The sequence below is a fragment of the Myotis daubentonii genome, chromosome 9, assembly GCF_963259705.1.
Source record: "Myotis daubentonii chromosome 9, mMyoDau2.1, whole genome shotgun sequence".
In the NCBI taxonomy this organism is placed as follows: Eukaryota; Metazoa; Chordata; class Mammalia; order Chiroptera; family Vespertilionidae; genus Myotis; species Myotis daubentonii.
The window spans coordinates 60,809,721-60,833,601 of record NC_081848.1 but is presented as its reverse complement, the minus strand read 5'-3'; the positions used below and the strand labels follow the sequence as shown (position 1 = coordinate 60,833,601).

The 23,881-nt window shown below is 39.8% G+C and overlaps 1 protein-coding gene across 1 annotated transcript in view; it reads right to left on the bottom strand.

Annotated features, from left to right (window-relative positions):
• The window catches only part of ANO3 (anoctamin 3), a 201,991-nt gene extending 195,684 nt beyond the window's left edge, over positions 1-6,307 (bottom strand). The window contains exon 1 of the mRNA XM_059709159.1: positions 6,169-6,307. Coding sequence (XP_059565142.1) covers positions 6,169-6,214 — 46 coding nt within the window. The 5' untranslated portion in view covers positions 6,215-6,307. The remainder of the gene's footprint in view (positions 1-6,168) is intronic.
• Positions 6,308-23,881: the final 17,574 nt, after the last annotated feature.

Genomic DNA, 23,881 nt, shown 5'->3' with positions numbered 1-23,881 from the left:
TTAGTGCATAAGAAATCCTGCAGCGTTCCTTCAAGCTGTTGGGACAGTTGGTAGTAAGTAGTATTCACACAATATTAACTGCTGCTGCTGTTTTTGTTGCTGTGATGATTATTATTTCTTCACTACAATCCTGAGAGGTAGGGATTATAATTCCAAAAGGATAAGAAACCTATGGCTCAGAAAAGGTAAATGCCCAAAGCTACAGGATTCATTCACAGGGAACTTTGAGTCAGTGAGCTTTGCACCAGGGTACAAGTATTTGACACTTATCCACAAATTTTACATCAATAGTTTCTATACATTTGCACAATTATAAAATGCTAAAATAATAAACAGAAAACAGTTGATTTGTGTGTGTGTGTTTAAGTTTGGGCTTGTTTTGGTAACGATTTGTATAATCATGTCGCCTCAGATTTTTTTTTCACTAACATCCATGTAAAGAGTATAATTTTAAATTCTATATTCAATGAAAATTTCAGCTCCCTAGAATCCTCAAGAAATGTGATGTTTTATATAACTGAAATTCTGGATGGCTTTAAAACACTCACATTTTTACATTATAACATTATAATTACTTGGGATCAAGTTTCTTTTCAATTTGACCATTTATCTTCATTCCTAAGTAAAGGGTATATATAGCTATCAAATAATGAATACAATTTTTGCTAACTCAAAGTCATCCTTTTAAATATCAATGTTCTTACTTAAAAAAATAACAACATAGTATTTTGAGATATGCAGGAGCTTTTAAGATGTGTCCCAGATGTATGTACTTTCTTTGGGGATTTAAATATCTCTACAATCTTTTCATAGTTTGGCTTGCCCTTACTGAGAGATTATCAGAGGGGAATTAGAATTATAAATACCTGGAGAATCTCCTATGGAAGGAAAGAAAGGAAAGGGTCGAAATTACGGACAGGGCAGAAGACCCAAGGGGCTCTAAATTAGGCCCTTGATCCTTTCTAATGATCCAGGTTAATATTGATTAAAAGCTAAGAAAAATATAATTTCTGATCCTAAAATATCTACCCAACTTTTTTTCCCCTTTACATCCAAAAATATTATAACAAGAAACAAAGCTTTCTTTTCATTAGTCATAAATGGAACAAATTGTCAAAATGCCAGGGAGAGTTAATACGTGCCTGAATGAATTTCTGTAATGGCTTCAGATTTGTTTTCTGGTTTCACCAGGGTAAGAGTATATGAGGGTTCTAGATCCTGAAGATATCAATGAGGGGCAAAGGAGGCTGTAAAAGCAGATACCAGGGCCTCTGAAACTAGGTATTTCTCCCAACACGGTCTTCTGGGTACTATGAAGTAGGAACTGGGCACAGAGGAGGATGGTTGCTAAGGAGCTTTGCAGGTGTGCACCTGAAACAGTAAATGATTTCTTTTGAGAAAAAGAGAATGAAAATGTTTTGCCCAGCTGGTATAGCTCAGAGGTTGAACGCTGACCTATGAACCAGGAGGTCACAGTTCAATTCCCAGTCGGGGTGCATGCCCAGGTTTCGGGCTTGATGTCCAGTGTGGGGCAGCTGATCTATGATTCTCATCATTGATATTTCTCTCTCTCTCTTTCTGAAATCAATAAAATATGTGTGTGTGTGTGTGTGTGTGTGTGTATTAAAAAGAACATGCTTTATGGTCTATACATCCCATGTAAGTGTAAAGATTATTATTATCAAACAACTTATTTGAGTGGGAATTGTTTGATTCTGTGGAATCATTAAAAGCACCCTTTTCATGCTCAAATAAATGTTTTCAGGATAATGATGAATCACCTGACAGCTTCAGCTGATTTCATTAAGCCCTGACCTTTAGGGACAGGCTGTGTTTTATGTGACCTATGGTTTCACTGAAACTCAAGCTAGATATGCTGGTAAATAACAGCTACCAGAAGCCAAAACTGGTATTGTCCTTTTCTCACTCACTCACTCTTGTGTGACACACGAATCCATGATAAATCAAGTGAAACAGAGCAAGCCAGGCTGGGAAGCACAGTTGGACTTTCACCAGAAATCACTGCTGATTTGCCAGCTAATGTGTTTCTCCCATGTGTGCTGAGGCAGAGGCAAACACACACTCCCAGTTGTCTCTAAGCATAAACCACTCTACTGCCTCCCCCGCCCACCCATCCACCAAAGATTATCACTTTTTACTTCCTGGCTTATTAAGCCTCTTATTAAAACAATCTAGAATTTAATTAAAGTGTAATAAAAATTAAAAAATATACAGGGTAGGGCAAAAGTAGGCTGTGAAACACAGAGTTTATTCTTGTATTATTATTACTTATTAATTATTGTATTATTTTTCATATGAACAACTGTAAATCTACTTTTGCCCCTCTCTGTGTGTAGATGTTCTCTTCGGAAAACATAACTGGCATTGCCAAGAAACAAAATGTCATCATCTTTCTATAGAAAAATGTAGAGTTGCCCACAATTCTCATAAAGGTTGTGTCTAGCAAATCTCTCAGACTTCCTGTTTAGAAAGTTCTCTGAAGAAGGAGGTTTTGGTACCAATAGGTTCGGGAATGACATGTTCTTGATAATGCCATCACGAAGCACAATGCCTGGCACACACAAAAGCTTGGCAAATTGGGTTGTGTGGAGAGTGACTACATACCATTTATTTGCAATAAAAGTTTAAAATTATACAATTAACTGAATATCTAAATTTATGGGAATTTTGGAAGTTATCCTGAGGAAAGGGCATATAATTTGGGTACTTTGTGATTGAAACTCAAGAGTATTGTGACTATATTTTGGTGGTCTGTAGTCTACTGTTTTCCTTAAGATAAATTTCCTTAAGAAATTAAATGGAGGAAAAAGTAAATGAAAGGCAGAAAATTACAAGGAAACTACTAAGGATTTACTTCACTCCTGAGGAGAAGGAGGATGAAAAAGAGGGAGAGGAGGAGAAAGAGAAGGAGGAGGAGGAGGAGGGGCTGGAAACTATTGCCTGGCCTGCATGGCTCATGAGGTCAGGGTTCGATTCCTGGTCAGGGCACATACCTGGGTTGCAGGTTCAAGTGTAGGAGGCAGCCAATTAAGACTTTCTCTCATCATTGATTTTTCTATCTCTCTCTCTCCCTCTCCCTTCCTCTCTGAAATCAATAAAAATATGTATTTTAAAAAGAACAATGATTATTATTGTTAACTAATTTTTGAGCCCCTACTGTGTGCCAGAAAAACTGCTAAGTATATTACAAATCAGCAACATAAATATTATCTTCATTTCACAGAAGTGGTAACCAAGGCTTAGAGATATTAAGGGATGTAATTTGCAAACAGGATATGAAGTATTAAAATCCAGGACTGAAAATGAGGATCATGGATTAAATTATTGGACAAATTTGGATTTATGTACAGTATTTAGTTTTACAGATAACTATACTGGCATCTATACTGATGTGTTAAAAAAGATTGAGTTATATCAGTGTGGGAGTTTGGATCAGGGTTGGATTACACATGTATACAGAAATTTCCATGCCTTCAGTGAGATTAAATACAGTGTGGTCTGTTTTTCAAGTGAGGGTGAAAATTTTTCAAGTCTTATAATAAGGGTGTTTATTGGATCTCAAGCTATTTCTAGGTGTTATAAATTTAACATCAAAATAACAAAAATTAATCAAGCCCTGGCCGATGACTGAGGTGGTTGGAGTGTAGTCCCATGCACCAGAAGGTTGCAGGTTCGATTCCCAGTCAGGGCACATACCTAGGTGCTGTTTCAATCCCAGGTCAAGGTGCATATAGGAGGCAACTGATCAATGTTTCTCTCTCATATTGTTGTCATTCTCTCTCTCCCTTCCTCTCTCTAAAATCAATTAAAAAAACATCTTCAGGTGAAGATTTTAAAAAATGCACTGACTCCACTTGACTAAAGCCAAAATAATCTCCATGAACTGGATTACTCCATTAAAATATTTCCTAAAAGTGAGCTAAAAGCAGTGCTTTTCTCTTTATCTGACCCAGGAAGAAATCATCTCTACTGTCACACTGCCACCTGCTCTTCCCCATAGAACAGAGGATGAGAGATAGAAAAGGCCAAAGGGTCGGTCAGTAGTTAAATCTTTTCATATTATATATGAGCCAAAGTCCAAAGCAGTTAAACACTTTTAAGCTAGTTATAAAGGCAAACGTAGAATTTAGGGTTCTAGAGATCCAACACAGAATTGTCTTCACCTTTACTGTGTGGATTTCAGGTTAATGTTATGGTGAAAAGCACAAGTGTTTTGTCTCATGCCTCTTGGGTCAGAAAGCATTTAGGAAGAATATCATTTTGTTTCTTTCTCTTTGAAAAATTAAAATAGTTAATCTTCAGTTTGGTCTAATCGTTAGGTGTGTCTTTTTCGAATACCCACCCAGAGTTAACAAGGAATTAAGCAGAACCACTTTAATGGTATGTGGTTCCGATCCTTCCTCTCCATATTATCCTTCTGCTAATCTTGCCTTTTGTGCCAAAAAGTAAAGACAGACTTGAAAATAAATAGCTCATAATGATCATAAAGGAAACAACATGAAGTGCTAGGACCAGCAGAATCTGTTATCATTCACACTGAGCAATGACCGTTGGTTCTAAAGTTGGCAATCGTTTGCTTTTAAAAACACAATGTATATCAATACATAGTAAATGTTGTGGGGACCATTCCAAGGTTACAGGTCCCAGAAATGAATCACCCACAGTTATGTATTAAAGGAAGACATTAATTGTATGAAGCTAGTGCAAAGTTCCTATAATCTTTGTCTTCATTTTGAAAGTTTGTCTCTGTTTAAGATAATAATGAAAGAAAACACAACCTCTTGAAGCAATGTAATTTTCTTTGGAACATTTAGATTTGAAGTGGAATTATATATTAGCTAAAATTTTTGTCTACTTGGGCAGTCTCTTACCCCACTCTCACCAACTATCAACTTCATCATATATTTTTTAAAGAACCTAGATGTCTGGAACAGAGTATAAAATGTGGAATTCAAAGCTCACTTAGTCAAATGTTCTGCCCAACACAAAAAATTCCTTCTAAATTACCCCTGGGGTGTCCATCCAGTGTTTGCTTTCTAAAAAAAAAAAAGGAAAATATCTATGTAGGAACAACTGTTGACATATGTATGTTTGTATGTATGTATGTATTTAAGTATAGTTGATATGTAATATTATTTGTTTCAGGTTTAGGGTGTAGTGATTTATATATTTTAGGATTTGATCACCACATTAAGTCTAATAATCATGTTATCATATATAAAAATATATAAATGGCATCTGAGGGAAAGTAGGGATATTTAAGTAAATATTTACTTCATTTGAATGAGTGAATTTACTATTCCAAAAGTACATAGCACAGATAGCATACAGTCAACTATGGAATTATTGCCATTATTAATGCAATAAAAAGTCAATGTTGCTGTTCAATAACTATTTTCAGGCAAACTCCAGAAAACTGGGAATATGCCTCAATATAAATGCACCCCATAAATTCCTTTTAAACAACACAAGAAACAAAGAGTGAGGGGATAACTTGGAAAAATTACTGATTTGACTATGATCATATAGTGTTATGACTGCATCCATGGAGAAACATGAACTAGAAGCTAAGAGAGAAAATATAAAGCTCCTAGACACAGAACCTACCAACCATTACAAAAACCTGAAACCCAGAATCAAGCAGAGGACAAGGACAAAATAAAGTTTTCCAAGGAAGTTTCTGAGCCCCTTAAACAGGCCAACTTCTTGAACTCTCTAAAAATTAATGTATTCTGTCAAGGCTTCTCAATTAAGACATCTGCTTGCATAAAACTTATGAGACATTAGAATCACATATGGGCAAACATGGTCCCATTCCTCTGTCTTCAAATCTCAGAGTGCTGGTAGGACAACCCCACTAATGCAATGTATTGAATCAGTCTTAGCAGAAATTCACATTAAATCAGGTCCCTTAGATGACGAATTCCCATTTCTCCCACAGACCGTGCGGAGGCTCAGAATTCAGACTCATCTGGAATGCAGAGTGAAGAGGCATTAAAACAAAGAAAAATTTAAAAAAGAAAAAAAAAACTTCACAGAGTTCTCCACCTCTGCGTTGCATTAGCCTGCAAAGGATGCTCCTACACACTGCAAGGGCACACAGAGGGGACGTGACAATCACAGGGAGGGAGACCAATTCCAACTGACCTTTTTGCTGTTTAAAGGATTGAATGGAGCCTGAATGATGGACCATTTTCACTCTGTGCGTCCCCGCCGGGTTAGGAAGCAGTCCGAGAGGGAGGCTGGGGAACAGTAGCCAGACTTTGAGAGCGACTCCTTGGCTGCACGAAATACCGGAGCCCGCGCGAGCGCGCTGCAATCCCACACTTGCTTTAGGGAGCGCATCACGGGCAAGGCTGCCTGCCCAGTGTTGTCACGGCAACGTAGGAGGGCGGGCCAGCGTCCGGCTCCCCTTAGTGGCTACTTGCGGAATAACCCCGCATCCCCTGCCTCTAGTGCCGCAGTGTGGGTGGGAGTAGCGCGGGGTTTGCTGGGACAGGGAGGGGGGGGACCTTTTTTAGTGACTATAGCTAGGTCCCAGCAAATCTCCAGAGCTGCTGATCATTTCCTCTTTTACAAATTTTGAGGCTGGTAAATATCCAGACACAAGCATTGATTTTCTAAAAGTTGGTCTGTAAACACTGGAACTTATGGAAGGGTAAAGTTGGGCTCTTTGAGAGGAATGCAAAGGCAGACGCAGAAACGTTTTTTTCGTCTTTCCATCTTAAACTTCAATATGTAAAATATGGATAGCCTCCATTTAACCAGAAGAATGGGTTCTTAGATAAGCAATGTTAACTTTTAGCACATTACACTGGAGTTCTCTGCTTGTGCTGCAGCTGTAGAGGCCTTGAATCATGTATGATAGTGACACTGGACCATTTATTCCAGATGCTGGGGGGCGGGGGCTGCTCTCCATTATACTTCATTTCATCTTCATAGAAGTTCTATAAAGTAGGTAGAATATTATTATTCTAATATTATAAAATAAACTGAGGCCCAGAGCGACAAAGAATTCTCAAGATCACATAAACCAACACCTTATTTGAAAGAGAAGGCACCTGATACCCAGAGAGAAGGCCAAACCCCAGTAGCTAATATAGGATTAGGAGTCAACTCAGCATGTTTTTCAGTACAGTCTCTTTTCCTCTTATCACTGCTGCCTTATTCAAACCTCATAAGTTCCTCCTGAAACATGGAACATTATTACTGAACAGACACAGAGCAAAAGAATATAGTTTCTTGAGTTTCAAAGGTTTTTGAGATTAACTCAGACCTAGGTGAAGGATCCAAATAAAGGCAGACGAGAAAGAGAAAGAAGCAGAGATTCAAAATTTCCAGCACCTGACATAGGCTACTCTATGAAATGGTCTTTTATTTCACCTGTGGGCAGGTGTTCCATATTTATATGGCTGCATAACAAACCACTATGAAACTAGAGGCTCAAATCTACAGTTGATGATCTCTCATGGTATTCTATACATTGACTAGGCTCAGTCTGGTGGTTGTGACTCAGAGTCTCTCTTGAGTTTTCTGTGGAAAGGACTCCACTCTCAGTGGGAAGTGTAGCAGAGAATGTGCAGCCTTCTTTAATGAAGGATAATGGTCCTTTCAGAAGGAAAATACTGAACAATCAGTAAAAGCTCAGTATGTAGGCACTGAAGAAGTACTTGGTTATGAGAAATGAACTCCTTGTGAATTTATCTGCAACTGAAGATCTAGAACAAACCTCAGAGGCTATCTCCACAAAGTCTCATTTTACAGATATTTTATAGCAGAGGGCACTGAAATCCAGAGCAATGAATAACTTTCCTGGGGGTGTTTTTGTAGTTTTATTCATTTTCAATGAATAAAATTCTAATACAACTCAACAACTCATTGGCTTCTAGTACAACCCAATCCTCATAAGGGAAGATTACATTTGATTATGTACTTAAGGAGTAGTTCATAGCAGAAAATTAATGCCCAATAAATGTTAGATATTATAATTATAACCAATGAGGATAGTATCTTTTTTAAACCCTTTTAAATCAGAGGGATTAGAATAAATACTTTTAAAACGTGAACATTAATTCAATTCTTGATCAGGAGAAACAGGGGAAAGAATCTACTTGACACTCCCAGGCAGAGGTACCATCTTCAGTTTTCTAGAACCTCTTCTTTCTGGGGATGTCTGATTATCTCCAACCATCTCCCTTACCCATAACCCAGCAGGAGGCACAGATGTGTGAGGCGGAGCTAGAAATGAGTTAAGAATTTGAACCACTTTAAAAATTAATTCCCTCTCCCAAAGAAAAGGAGTTTTGCACCATTTCTAACATGATTGCCCCCTAACCTTTGCACTTGTGATTACATTATCTTCCCATAAAGTTTATTAATGTTAACTAGAAAGAAACAATTTAGGCTGGGCTGGCAGATTGACTAGCAGGGGATTCAAGGAACATCTTCACTTGTTTTAAAATTAGTGTTTTAGGGAAGGTTGCTAGAGGAACAGCTTTATGAGGGACCTAGGAATTTTAAGCACCACCTGCTTTACAGGAAAGACGAATGCAAAGATTAGGAAAAGTTGTGTATGTGTGTGTAAACAGGCATAGTGTATGTTTTGGAAGTGGGAGTGCAGAAAGAGAGATTTGACCAAAGACCTTCTTGAACATCAAATCTTCCTATAGTCTGATAAAATGAAATATTTGTATACTGACGTCTCCATTGTAGAGAGATTAGGAATGAATGTTAAATAGCCTCATTATGGAAGGCTAACCTGATTGTTGGGTTTGTTTTCTTACTATTTTTGGTTTCAAACATCTTCAAATATTAGTGAGAAAATGATAAGTATTGATTTTATATTAATTATATACATATCTTTAAACTCCCTTCATAACTATCTTTTTACAATTCCAATTTTGGTTTATTTTTCCTGGCTTTGTATTTCCTTGTGGAGGTTTCTGCTGCATTTGCCCTCCCACAGCTCAACACCTGCCTCCTGTCCTCCTAAGTAATTAATTTATCAGGCTCCATGTTAACTTTTGCTTCCAAAAGAGGTAAGGACTCTGTTCTTTACATCACCAGGAGGACTATTACTTCTTTAATAGGTGAAAAGGTGAAGTTGAATCCTATATAATAAAACCCTAATATGCAAATTGACTGAAGAATGGAATGACCAGTTGCTATGATGCACACTGATGACCAGGGGGCAGACGCTCAATGCAGGAGCGCTACTCAGCTCAGCCAGAAGCTGGGCTCATGGCTGGCGAGTGCAGCGCTAAGGACCCCTCGGGGGATGTCCGCCTGCTGGCTTAGGCCTGCTCCAGCAGGCGGACATCCCTCAAGAGATCCTGGACTGCGAGAGGGCACAGGCCCGGCTGAGGGACTCCTCCACCCCACCAGTGCATGAATGTTGTGTACTGGGCCTCTAGTATAGTCAATAATAGTGTGATACTTTGCATGGTAACATTACTGGACTTAGTGTAGTGATCACATTGTAAAGTATATAAATGTTGAATCACTATGTTATACACCTTATGTTATACACCTATAATTAATATATTGTATACCAAATATAATTACATAAAATAATAATAAAAACATTTTAAATGAATTCTGACATATGACCCTCAGCTTAGGCAATTGTGAGCTTCCCTATATTGTTTTCTATCATAGGTACCCAGAGAGTTCTGTCAGAACCGCTTTGTATCTTGAATCTCTGACTTAATTGAAATTGAAATTGCCAGGTCTGCTTCTCATTGCCTAAGTGGAGACAAAAATAGAGATAGAAATTCTCTTTGCAGTTCTTTCCTTTTTAGAACCCAATTATGTAAGGTATTAATGGGCGAAGTGAAATAGCCAAGTCATGTTGGCAATGGGTTTATCTGCAAAGAGTAAGGAGCAGAGGAGAGGGAAGTATCCCTGGGAGATATTATTAAGGGAAACTATGGTTTCCTTGAGAGAATATTAAGTGTAGAGTATCTATTTCTTCAGAGATCAGTATAGTTCCTGCCACACAAGCTTAATAACTGCTTACTATTGAATAAGTAATTAAGGGAATGAAGTCAAAATTTTTAAATGACTTCCAGAGAAATGCTTATTTAGTGCCCTGAGCAGTTGTCTTCTTTCTTCTGTAAAGCCAAGAAACATATATTTTATATGTTTAACATTTATTTATATTTTATATACTTATATTAACATATTGAGCATTTACTTGGCTTTAGTTGCTATCCATACCATATTAAAGGCACATACAAGCTCTGGGGAAAAAAAAAAAAAAAAAAAAAAAAAACCACACAATGCTGTGCTAAATGGGAGGGTGGAGTACACTTTAACAATTGCTTCCTAAGAAGTCTGTTTCCTGGCCTCATGTGACAGTACAAGTACAGAATTAAGCAGATTAGTCCCACTGATATCCAGACTGTATGTTCAGAGAAGCCTTCAACAATAACATTCCTGATGACAATAAGACTGAGAGAAAGCAATGGAGTGAAACAGCAGCCTGTACCTTCTTTGAATCCTGCCCAATGTGGTCTTATTACATAGTATTTTGAATTGACAGGAACACAAAATGATTTGCTTAACAAGACACCATCAAGAGAAGACAGATGTGTGGGACAAAGTAGGTAATGATGGATTAAACAGCAGCTTATATCTTATGTCCCTGCTAAAAACTTACAATTACTTCTTCAAGTTGCCTTAGAATCAAGTCCATTTTATTGTTCTTTCAGTCAGGGAGCTTCGTGACACGCTCTTAGCATTTTTCAATCTTGTTTCTAGGACTCTACAAACTCTTCAGATCCTGCAAGGTTTTTCTTCACCAGAGGCCTCTCTGCCTTTGCTGCTGCTGTTTCTTCCATTTGGAATCCTCATGCTAAAACCTTTATTCTTCTCATAATTTTTCTCAACCCATACTCATCCTTCAAGGTTCCAGAGCAATGCCATTTCCAGGATGAAGCCGTCCTTTATCCACACCCACCCACTGTAAAGTCAGTTAGATGGTGATTTATCCTCCTCTAATCCTATGGGGTATATAAATAACCACACTTCATGGCATTTTTACCATATTTCTACCAATGCCTTATACATACAGGGTGGGGCAAAAGTAGGTTTAAAGTTTTTCATATTGAAAGTATTATGATAATCAACACTAATAAGAGAAAAATGTTAATTGATGTACGAGCTACCCTTTTCATTGGCTAATCAGGGCTATATGCAAATTAACTGCCAACTAAGATTGGCAGTTAACTGCCAACAAGATGGCGGTTAATTTGCATATGTAGGCACAATGCAGGGAGGCGAAAGGGAAAGCAGGAAGAAGCCCCCTGCCACTGACAGTGATCAGAAACCCAGGGGGGAGCTAAGAGCTGGGGGGCAGGGCAAAGGCGGCCCTGGGGCCGCCTTTGCCCTGCCCCCCAGCCATGATCGGAGAATCAGGTGCCTTTTCCGCCCTGGCCAGTGATAACAGGAAGTAGGGGTGGAGCCAGCGATGGGAGCTGGGCACAGTCAAAGCTGGCAGTCCCAGGAGCTAGGGGTCCCTTGCCTGGGCCTAAAGTGAAGCCCACGATCGTGGGGCCACTGCAGTTGCAGGTCCCCGCTGTCCAGGCCAGACGCCTAGGCCAGAGGCATCAGGCCTGGGCCAGGGGCTGATCCTGCGATTGGAGGGTGATGGGGGTCAACGCCTGAGAGCTCCCAGTATGTGAGAGGGGGCAGGCTGGGCTGAGGGACACTCCCCCACACACACACCCAGTGCACGAATTTCGTGCACCGGGCCCCTAGTTAATAAATAATAATACAAGGATAAATTCACAACTGTAAAACTACTTTTGTCTCCCCCATATATAAGCTTTTGAAGGTAGGCTCATACTTTTCTCCTACTTCAGAAGAAATACTTTAAGGAAGACTTTGTATTTATTAATACTTACTATGAGATTACCAAATTATTATCTTTTAATGTAAATACATTTCTTAAAACAATTGTTACAAAGATTTTTGATATAAGCTCTTGTATTAGACATTTGGAAGTCAAAGCAATTTCACTAGAAGCCTAGGATGAAAGGAAATAAATTACAGATGTGAATGTGCTCTGCAAACTGCATGATGAGCTACATTGATAATTAATAATATGATACTGAAAATTTGTGTTAAATTTTCATAGCCCACAAAGACTCTGAAGTTCCTAATTCATTATACTGAAGAGAAAAGGTGGCAGGATTGCCTGAAACTCCATCCTCACCATTATATATGCCATTGGCAGCCCATAAGGAAGGCCAAGAGACATATGAAAACCTGCTCAAAGTCACTAATCATCTGAAAGATGCAAATCAAAATGACAATGTGGCACCATCTAACACCTGTCAGAATGGCTATCATCAATAAATCAACAAATGACAAGTGCTGGTGAGGATGCAAAGAAAAAGGAACCGTCCTGCACTGCTGGTGGGAATGCAGACTGGTGCCGCCACTGTGGAGAACAGTATACAGTTTCCTCAAAAAACTAAAAATGGAACTCCCATTTGACCCAGTGATCCCACTTCTAGGAATATATCCCAAGAAACTAGAAACACCAATTAGAAAGGATATATGCACCCCTATGTTCATAGTGGCACAATTTACCACAGCTAAGATTTGGAAACAGCCTAAGTGCCCATCAGCAGATGAATGGATTAAAAAACAGTGGTACATCTACACAATGGAATACTATGCTACTGTAAAAAAGAAGGAATTCCTACCATTTGCAAAAGCATGGATAGAACTGGAGAGTATTGTGCTAAGTGAAATAAGCCAGTCAGAGAAATAGAAATATCACATAATCTCACTCATTTATTAACTATTGAGCAACATAAACTGATGAACAAAAACAGATCCAGAGACAGAAAAGCATCAATCAGACTGTCAAACCTCAGAGGAAAGGTAGGGGAGGATGGGGATAAGAGGGAGAGATCAACCAAAGGACTGGTATGCATGCATATAAGCCTAACCAATGGATACAGACACCAAGGGGGTGAGGGCATGAGTGAGGGAGGGTGGGGAGGCAATGGAGGGATAAAGACTCATATGTAATACTTTAATCAATAAAGAAAAAAAATAAAGTAAATCTAAAAAGTCTAGGGAAGTCTCACTGAATAATTGAAAAACTTTCAACAAATCAACTTTATATCATACTGGGTGGGGCAAAGGTAGGATTACAGTTGTGAGTACACAAAACACAGGGTTTATTCTTGTATTATTCATTTTTGTACAGTAGGTCCTCAAGTTACGTCGGAGATCCATTCCTATGGTGCAATGTAACGCGATTTTCGCCGTAAGTCAGAACCTACCTACATAAGTACCTACGTCACTACATGGAGCACATACACAGCAGTAATGAAGTGAAACAGTAAAAAAAATTTAAAAGAAAGATAACAATTCCTGACCTTTACTTGTGGTAAATAAATAATAAAAAACATAAAGCACATATGGACATATGTCGAAATGATGGAACTTTTTTGCATAAATAAATGGGAGATAGTGACGTAACCACAAAACAAGGTACATGGAGTCCTACATAACCCGAGGACTGTATGTATTATTTTCATATGAACAACTATAAACTTACTTTTGCCCCACCCTTTCTAATGTTCTTCTTCCTCCTCTCATATAATTTCTACAAGTAGTAGAATAAAACTACATGTTTTCCTTTCTGTACATTTAACACATATATACTTGGAATCTATGTGCCAAATTCAGTCAGGATATATATTTTTAGTCCTTGTAAGCTTTATACCAGAAGAAACAGTACATCTTTGTAATTACTTAATAATAGAAAGCAAATGGTTATATAGGCCCAGTTCTAAGTCTTCTAAGTTTGGGGTGTTTTATTGTAAAACAATGGTTGAATATTTGGGAAAAAATTTTATAGCATTATATTACACTATAAAAACAAAATTTGCAAATGGTCCTTTTCAGGCAATTTTGCCTGTTAACTATAGTGATTATATTTTCCAATTCTCAAGCTAGATTTTGTAGCTTGGGAGTCAGTAAAATATTGGCTAAGGAAAACAAAAAAATATAATGACATCAGACTTTTGTTTTCTATTTAATTTTAGTGTTTAAAATATTACAAATAGTAGCACATACATATCTTTTTTTTCCATTGACCTTCCCCTCGGCCTCTCCTACCCCCTGGCACATGCCCTCACTCCCCCGCCCCCAGTGTCTTGCGTCCATTAGTTATGCTTATATTCGTGCATATAAGTCCTTCGGTTGATCTCTTACCTCCCCCCACCAACCTTCCCCAGCCTTCCCGCTGTAATTGACTTTTTAATGAAATGCTGTAATCTAGAATAGCCTTTTCAGATTGATAAAAGTGATTTCATCGCAGAATCACATACCTAGACAAGTTATAATTTATTCTCAATTACAGGAATATATCTGAGGATCTGCAATAATTTGAGGACTATATAATTTACATAATCTGTATTAAGAAAAGATTCAACTAAAAAATGATGAATCAGGAGAGCAAGAACTCAAGATAAAATAAGAAGAGTAAAATATTTATCTATATAAGACCCTAATATGTAAATAGACTGAACAGTGGAACAACTGAACAACTAAACAACTGAAAAACCAGTCACTATGATGTGCACTGACCACAAGGGGGTGCATGTGAAACATGGTGGTTAGTGGCTGCAAAGGGATGGTGGAGCAGGTGAGGGAGGGTGCCAGACCAAGGCGGGGCACTTGTCCCTGTCATTGGGGCCAGCCTCTGGTGGTTACTGAAAATTCTTTGCTCCCCTGCACTGCGGTCCTGCCAGGCGCTCACACCTGCTGCTGGGGCCTGCCCCAATCGCCTGAGGGCTTCTCCACCTCCCCCTGCTCCTGAGGGGCGATTGGGGCAGCAGCTGCCACTCACACCCACTTTTGGCACCGGCCCCAATCGCTCTGAGCCATCAGCGGGTGCCAGCGGGGCCGGCGCCATCAGTGCACGGCAGTGGCGGTGGCGGGAGCTGGGCTGTAGGCAGACAGGGGACCTGAGGCCGGTGAAAGTGGGGCCAGGCGGGGGTACAGAGGATGGGCCGAGACTTGCCCCTGTGCCCACCACAGCCTTGCAGCCCACAGTTCCTATCAAGATGCACAAATTCATGCACTGGGTCCCTAGTAGTAGTATAAAATATTTATTTATTTGATTACATTCAAGTGGATAATAATACACTGGAATACTTATTATAAGAACTATATAAAGATATTGAAAATAAAGGAAACACTATAAAATAAATTCTTATTATCAATTATTTCAACAAATCCAAGTAGTTGGAAGTGGGGGTGGAGAAAAATGTTACAGGAGTATAATGAAGGATCAGGGAATGAGAAAGGAAAAGTGGAAAGTTAAAACAATCTTAAGACCTTCTTTTGTTGGGGCGGGGGTAAAATAAGAGGCAAATATAACTTTAAGAAACAAAACAATTTGTATTAACGCATATGATTATGAGCACAAGAAAAAACTGAATGTAATATCAATGAATGGGAAAATAACTGTAATATATCCAAGGAGAAAATAAATGAAATATATTGCACCTTGACCAAACCAGGCAAAATAAGAAAAAGGAAAATGTATACTCAACAGTGAACATAAATAGTGGGTTCAAAAAATAGGTTTAAAGCAAAATGGAATGAATAAAATCAAGTATGTCAACCAATATTTCAAATTTAAAAGGACTTATTTTTTTCACTGAAAGATACTTAAATGTGATTCAAATAAAAATGTGTACTTTATAATGAATAAAAATATTTAAGGCAAAGTAAAAAAGCATTGGTTAAAGTGGTCCCAGGTAAATGAAAATTTAAAAGTAAGCAAGTCTAACAATATATTATAGTCAAGATGAAATTTCACATTAGGGGGATACATATTAAAGAAGAACATTAGGTAAAGATAAAGGTACAATTTATAAATAAGATATATAACAGTCATATATTTTATGCATCAAACCATATGGCTTTGAATACAAAAGTAAAATTATTAGGTAATCAAGAAATTAGTAACTTTGCATTTGTAATAGAGACAGTATATGTCTCTAAAATTTTAATGTAATTGATTAAAGTAAACAAAAGTATAATAAAAGACCTATATAAATTACTGCAATCAATGAACTTAATTTAACAGAAGTTTATAAGTACATATATTAGCTTGTACTTTGTGTACATTTACTAACATTGATCGTGTGCTTCATCACGTCTGTTTTGTGTTCACTTTGCTAGCCTACAATTATGTCTTCAGAATTTCCTTTCCTGTGTGGCCGCAGGTTCAAGCTGAACAAAAGAGAAATTTGTGCAAGAACTAGGAATACTGAGAAGCAGCAGCCACTGCACTCTGAAAGTCATTGTGTTTAGGAGCAATGACAGAATGACACAGAGGTGCCAGCAGATCTAAAGTGGCCCTTGTTCTTCCTAGCACCATGTCCAGCTCTTTTTTCCCATGGAAATGCCAGGCCACCAGCGGATACAGAGACAGTAGCCTTTCCATGGGCTGCTCCGCCAGGACTCTATCCTGGTCCCACTCCCAATTCCCTAACTGGCTCTGAAGTGTCTGCCACACCAGTGCTTCAGTAGGGCTGGCCAGTGCCTTCGCTCTGATCCCCCAACGTCCCATCTCGGACCATTAATCTCCAATAACTCCTATAATTGTGTAAGTTTTTATCCTATCTAATAAAAGAGAAAAATGGTAATTGGCGTACGACGATACCCTTTTCATTGGCTAATCAGGGCCATATGCAAATTAACTGCCAACTAAGATTGGCAGTTAACTGCCAACAAGATGGCGGCTAATTTGCATATGTAGGCACAATGCAGGGAGGCGAAAGGGAAAGCAGGAAGAAGCCCCCTGCCACTGACAGTGATCGGAAACCCAGGGGGGAGCTAAGAGCTGGGGGGCAGGGCCAAGGCGGCCCTGGGGCCGCCTTGGCCCTGCCCCCCAGCCATGATCCGAGAATCAGGCGCCTTTGCTGCCCTGGCCAGTGATAGCAGGAAGTAGGGGTGGAGCCAGCGATGGGAGCTGGGCACGGTTGAAGCTGGCAGTCCCAGGAGCTAGGGGTCCCTTGCCTGGGCCTAAAGCGAAGCCCATGATCACGGGGCCGCTGCAGCTGCGGGTCCCCGCTGCCCGAGCCGGACGCCTCAGCCAGAGGCGTTAGGCCTGGGTAGGGGCGGAGCCTGCAACACAGGGAGCTGGGGGTCCCCTGCCCAGGCCTGACACCTCTGCCAGAGGCCTCAGGCCTGGTCAAGGGGCCGATCCGGTGATTGGTGATCGGAGGGTGATGAGGGTCAACTCCTCTGGCCGAGGCATCAGGCCTGGGTGGGGGGCGGAGCCGGGGATTGGGGGGATATGATGGTCCCCTTGCCCAGGCCTGAAGCCTGGGTCAGAGGCGTCAGGCTTGGGCGGGGGGTGGAGCCAGCGATCAGAGGGAGATGGGGGTCCCCTGCCCAGGCATGATTCCTGGGCCAGAGGCCTCAGGCCTGGGCGGGGGCCAGAGCCAGTGATCGGGGGGAGATGAGGGGTCCACTGTCCAAGCCTGACACCTCTGGCGGAGGTGTCAGGCCTGGGCAAGGGGCCGATCCTGCGATTGGAGGGTGATGGAGGTCAACGCCTGAGGGCTCCCAGTATGTGAGAGGGGGCAGGCTGGGCTGAGGGACACTCCCCTCACACACACACACACACACACACACACACACACACACACACCCAGTGCTCGAATTTCGTGCACCGGGCCCCTAGTTCCTATAATAAATGCCTATTCCATAATACTTAATGAATTTCTCATTCTGCTTTCCTGAATGATGAAAAGCAGCCAAAAAGAAGAAGAAAGAAAATGAGAGAGAGAGAGAGAGAGAGAGAGAGAGAGAGAGAGACATGTAGAATATTTATAGACCACATTATCAAATCCTAATATAAAAGAATTACATTATTTAAAATGGGAAAGATATTTTCTCTGGTAATCAGGGATATATAAATCAAAATTACATGGTATACATTTAAGCTTTTCACACTAGCAAAAATGGAAAGAAGCCATATCTATTTTTATAGGGGATATTGGAAAAGCCTTCTTTCATACATGGTTTTGGAACTGTGAAGCATTTGAACTATTTTAACCAATAATCTAGCTCTTAGAAGTCTATCCAAACAACACAGTTATATATAGTGGCCTATATGTCAGGATGTATATTGCATTATTGGTCTTGGTATCAAAACACTAAAAACAAAACTCATACCCAGCAATATGGAAATTATGATTTATCCTACTATAAAGTCTGATTACTTGAACAGGAGAAACATATATAAATACTAGAGGCCCGGTGCACAAAAATTTGTGCACTCGGGGGCGAGGGGGGTACCTCAGCCCGGCCTGTGCCCTCTTACAGTCTGGGACCCCTCGGGAGATAACGACCTGCTGGCTTAGGCCTGCTCCCGGGTGGCAGAGGGCAGGCCCAATCCCTAGGTGCAGCCCCTGGTTGGGCTCAGAGCAGGGCCGATTGGGGAGTTGGGGCACCTCCCCCAGTCATGCACAGAGCAGGGTGGATTGGGAGGTTGCAATGCCACCCTCAGTCACGCTCAGGGTAGGGCCGATTGGGGGGTTGGGGCACTGCCCCCTGTCACACTCAAGGCAGGGCCGATCAGGGGGTTCGGGAGCTCCCCCCGTCACACACAGAGCAGGGCCGATAGGGGAGTTGGCGCACTGCCCCCTGTCACACACAGAGCAGGGTGGATCAGGAGGTTGGGGTGCTGCCCTCTATCACCCACAGAGCAGGGCCTATCAGGAGGTTGGGGCGCCACCACTGTCACACTCAGGGCAGGGCCGATGGGGAGGTGATGGCTCTACCCCATCACACACAGAGCAGGGCCCGTGGGGGGGGGGCGGGTTGGGGCGCCGCACCCTGTCACACACAGAGCCGCAGGGTGATCAGGGGGTTGGGGAACTCCCCGCTATCAGGCACAGAGCAGGGCTGATCAGGGGGTTGGGGCGCCTTCCCCTGTCACGAACAGAGCAGGGCCGATAGGGAGGTTGTGGCCCCGCCCCCTGTCACACACAGAGCTGCAGGGCGATCAGGGGGTTTGGGCGCTGCCCCCTGTCACGCTGATCCCGGTGCCGGGAGGCCACTCAGCTCCGCTGATCCTGGTGCTGGGAGGCATATTACCCTTTTACTATATAGAATAGAGGCCTGGTGCATGGGTGGGGGCCAGCTGGTTTGCCCTGAAGGGTGTCCTGTATCAGGGTGGGGGTCCCCACTGGGGTGCCTGGCCAGTCTGGGTGAGGGGCTGAGGGCTGTTTTCAGGCTGGGACTGAAGCTCCCAACTGCTCCCTTTTTTCTTTTTTTTTTCTTTTTTTATTCTGGGCCAGCTTTAGCTCTGAGGCTTGGCTCCAGCTCTGAGGCCTCAGCTCCTGAAAACAGGTATCTGATTTGTTTCGGTTCTATAATTGAAACTCTGTATCAACTCCAGCTCTGAGATCCCAGCTCTCTGAAATCTGGTTTCTGGGGTTTGTTTAGCTTCTATATTTGTTACAATGTTTTTTAAACTGCAAGCTCAGAGGCCGGCAAGGCAGGCGGGGAACGTTGCAGTCCTCCATCACTGAAGCAAGCAAGCCTCATGTTCAGTTTAAGCTGCCTGGCTGCCGGCCACCATCTTGGCTGGCAGTTAATTTGCATATCGCCCTGATTAGCCAATGGGAAGTGTAGCGGTCGTACGCCAATTACCATGTTTCTCTTTTATTAGATAGGATATTGCTACAGACTAGGTTGTTAACATGAGGGGGTGGGTTAACATGGCTGGATAGAAGAGGAAACGAAGAGAAGAAAGACAAAAAAGAAAAAAAAAAAGAAAAGGACTATATATTTCAAAACTAGTGCATTGCCGCATTTATGCATTTATAAAGTTATGTAGATGTATGGGTAAAACAAAATTAAACATTTAAAAAATTCTAATCTTGCCAAAACTAATTTATCTACCTGATTTCTCTCTATTCCCCAATACATTCTCTCAGCTTGATTCAGAATGTATTCCTTTACCTGCCTCACAAAAATAACCAAAGTACTTCTCTCCATTACTTCTTTTAGGAATGTTTTCCACCTGCTGTTCATCATCCAAGTCCTCTGAGGCCTAATGATGCCCCACCTGTTCCCTGAATACACACACCCACACCAAATCTCTTCTGAGCTTCTTTATCCTTGCTAGATAATTCAGCAGTTAATTATATAGAACTATGAGTTGTTCTCTGATTATCATATGCCAGTTGGCTGTGTCTCCCCAACTATTAGTCCTATTTTAAGTTTTCTTTTTTCAAGAGATGCATCACCAAATTGTACCTTCAGTCTGGTGATTATTATGCATAGCATAATGCTTGGTCTTTGGTTTCCAAACAGGGAGACAGCTAAGAAAGTATACAGCCTTCACCTCAGAAGATTTCAATTAGAGTTTATGCTGTTACTTCCTAAGGGATGTGCCTGAATACATTTTATTCCTTTGAACCTTAGGTCTCTGATACTTAATGCAATAATATTTTTAAATAGCCTGAGTTGTGAAATGAGTGCTAATTTTAGAGTCACCCAACCTGGCCTTAAATGTGGATGGGGTTAAATCACCTAGCAATTAAAATACGTCTAATTATGATTTCTACAGTAGGTAGAAATTTTGTGTGTTACTAGTTTGTAGAATCAAGCCAATATCTATGAATGGTTGAGAACTCTGTCTCTTCAGGAGACAGACTGGGTTGCAAATCCTGGTTCAGCCCCCAATGAGGGCAGAAGTGGTGAGACCACACACAAGTCACATCACATGTATAATCTTCATTCACTTTACCTATATATGATAGTAGTCCTGGCCTCATAGAATTGCTGGGAGGAATCAATTAACCCACACAAAAAGTCTTAACACAGTACTTGGCACATAAAATAATTCAGTAAATACAAGTTCCTCGTAATATTCTTATTGTCATAAATATTATCTAAGAGTTTGCTTTTATACATGTGATTATTCATTAATTTACCATTTCTCCTTGCTAATTTCCATTTCCTACTCTTTTTGGGAGGTGTAGAAACTTATGATAATATCTCTATATACCACTTAATATAAGAAAGCCATTTAGAGACAAACTGGTGAGTAATGTTAAATAGTAAAGAAAGAAGATAATAGCAATCTCAATAGCAGAGGAAAGCCAACCTACTGGTTGCCACGGGGCATGTTGGATTTTACTTATAAATGGTGAGAGACTTATTTTCAGAAATATGACTTTGAAAGAAAGAAGCAGAAACCTTTTCAAAGGCCTCACTCCTGGTAACCAAGTTCAGAGTCTATATTAATAATCCTAATACTGTGTTGGAAGAAACAAATAACTCCATGCAGATTAGTGAAATTGGACCCTTATTTTATACCACTCACAAAAATTAACTCAAAATGAATCAGGACTTAAATATAAGATTTGAAATTGTACAACTACTAGAAGAAAACATAAAGAAAAAGGTCCTTCACATCGGTCTTGACAATTATTTTTTTGGATATGACAAAAATATTGCAACAAGTGAACACAACCAAAGCAAAAATAAACAAGCGGAACTTCATCAAACTAAAAAGCTTCTACATAGAAAAGAAATCAGCAAAGTAAAAAGACAACCTGCAGAAATTGGAGAAAATATTTTCAAACAATATACCAGATAAGGGATTAACATAAAGATATATAAAATATATACAACTCACTAGCAAAACAAACAAACAAGTCATGCAATTAAAACAGGGGCAAGCAACTGAATAAACAAGCCTTTCCAAAGGCTTACAAGTGCCAACAGGTACATAAGAAGATGCTCAATATCACTAATCATCAGAGAAATGCAAATTAAAATCACAATGAGATGTCACTTTACACCTGTCAGAATGGCTATTATTAAAAAGACAATACTACTTACCATTTGCAACAGCATGGATGGAACTGGAGAGCATTATGCTAAGCAAAATAAGCCAGTCAGAGAAAGATAAATATCACATGATCTCACTCATTTGTGGAATATAATTTACAACATAAACTGATGAACAAAAACAGATCCAGAGACAGAGAAGCATTGATCAGACCATCAAATCTCAGAGGGAAGGTAGGGGAGGGTGGGGGTAAAGGGGAGAGATCAACCAAAGAACTTGTATGAATGCATATAAGCACAACCAATGGACACAGACACCAGGGGGGTGAGGGTATGAGTGTTGCGGGGGGTAGGGGGCAGTGGGGGGATAAGGACACATATGTAATACCTTAATCAATAAAGAAAGAAAAGACAATAGACAAAAAATGTTGGAGACTTAGAGAAAAGAAAACCTTTGTGAGCTGTTGGTGGGAATGTAAATTGGCACAATTACTATTAGAGAAAGTATGGCGGTTCCTCAAAATTTTCTTTAAATAGTAGAAATACCATATGATCCTGCAATTCCACTTTTGGGTATATATCCAAATGAAATAAAAAACAGATTATTCAAGAGATACTTGCTCCCTATGGTCATTGCAGCATTATTCACAATAGCCAAGACATGGAAACACTTTAGTTAACGAGTGGATGAAGGGCTAAAGAAAGTAATGTGTGCAATATAATGTTATTCAATTTCAAAAAAGAAGAAAATCCTGCCCTTTGTGACAACATGGATGGGCCTTGAGGGCATTATGCTAAGTGAAATGAGTCAGAGAAAGGCAAGTTCTTTTATGTTCTTACTTATATGTGTAATCTACAAAAACCAAACTCAGTAGAAACAGGGTAAAATAATGGTACCAGGAACTGGTGGTGGGGGAAATGGAGAGATGCTGATCAGAGGGTACAAACTTCCAACTATAAGATGAATAGTGTTCCAGAGGCCTAATGTACAGTATGATGGCTATAATGAAAAACTATTATATACTTGAAAGTTGTTAAGAGAGTAAATTTTAACAGTCATCATCACTAAAAAAGCTAATTATGTGAGGGGATGGAGGTGTTAACCAACTTTATTATAAAACCTTATTGAATACATATGTATATTGCATGTCATGTTATACACATGTAGTAGATCATCACATTGTATACCTTAAATTTACACATATTATATGTTAATAATATCTCAATAAACCTGTAATAAAATAATACCAATAAAATACTAATAAAATTATGATTATGCTAGGGAAAAAATTACTGCTTTGAGGACAAGCAGTCATAGCACATATTCAGCACATACATTTTACAAAACACACTTCCACACCACATGCACTGGAAAATAGATTCTGTGAAGTCTAAATCCAAGGCAAATGATTTGAAAGATTAGGCTAACATTAGGCTATGATGGCTCAATGTAGTCATCTCAATTTGGTATTGGGACAGGGGGATCTCTTGGGCCAGAGTTAATTCTTCCATGAACAGTTTTCTAAGAAGTATTGCCAATGTTTGCTTCTCTGATTTTATGTTCTCTTGTTTGAACTATCTACCTTCTGAATGATTTCATCTCTGTTTACTCTTAAAATGTAATTAATTATTAGCTAATAACCAATTATTTGGTCAACCAATAGGCTTGTTCTTTTGATGACTGTACCTCAAAAAGAGGTTGATTGGTAAGTATATTTTGCATTTATCTGATTTTGTCTATTGTGCCAGTTTATTATTATTATTGTTATTATTTGTATGTGTGTTTACTAAATTTTAAAGGCTTTTAGGGCATTTTTCTCTTTAATATATACATATGTGTATTTTGCTGATTAATTTACTAACACTTATTATGAGATTACCAAATTATTATCTTTTAATGTAAATACATTTCTTAAAACAAGTGTTGCAAAGATTTTTGATGTAAGCTCTTGTATTAGACATTTGGAAGTCAAATCAATTTCACTAGAAGCTTAGGATGAAAGGA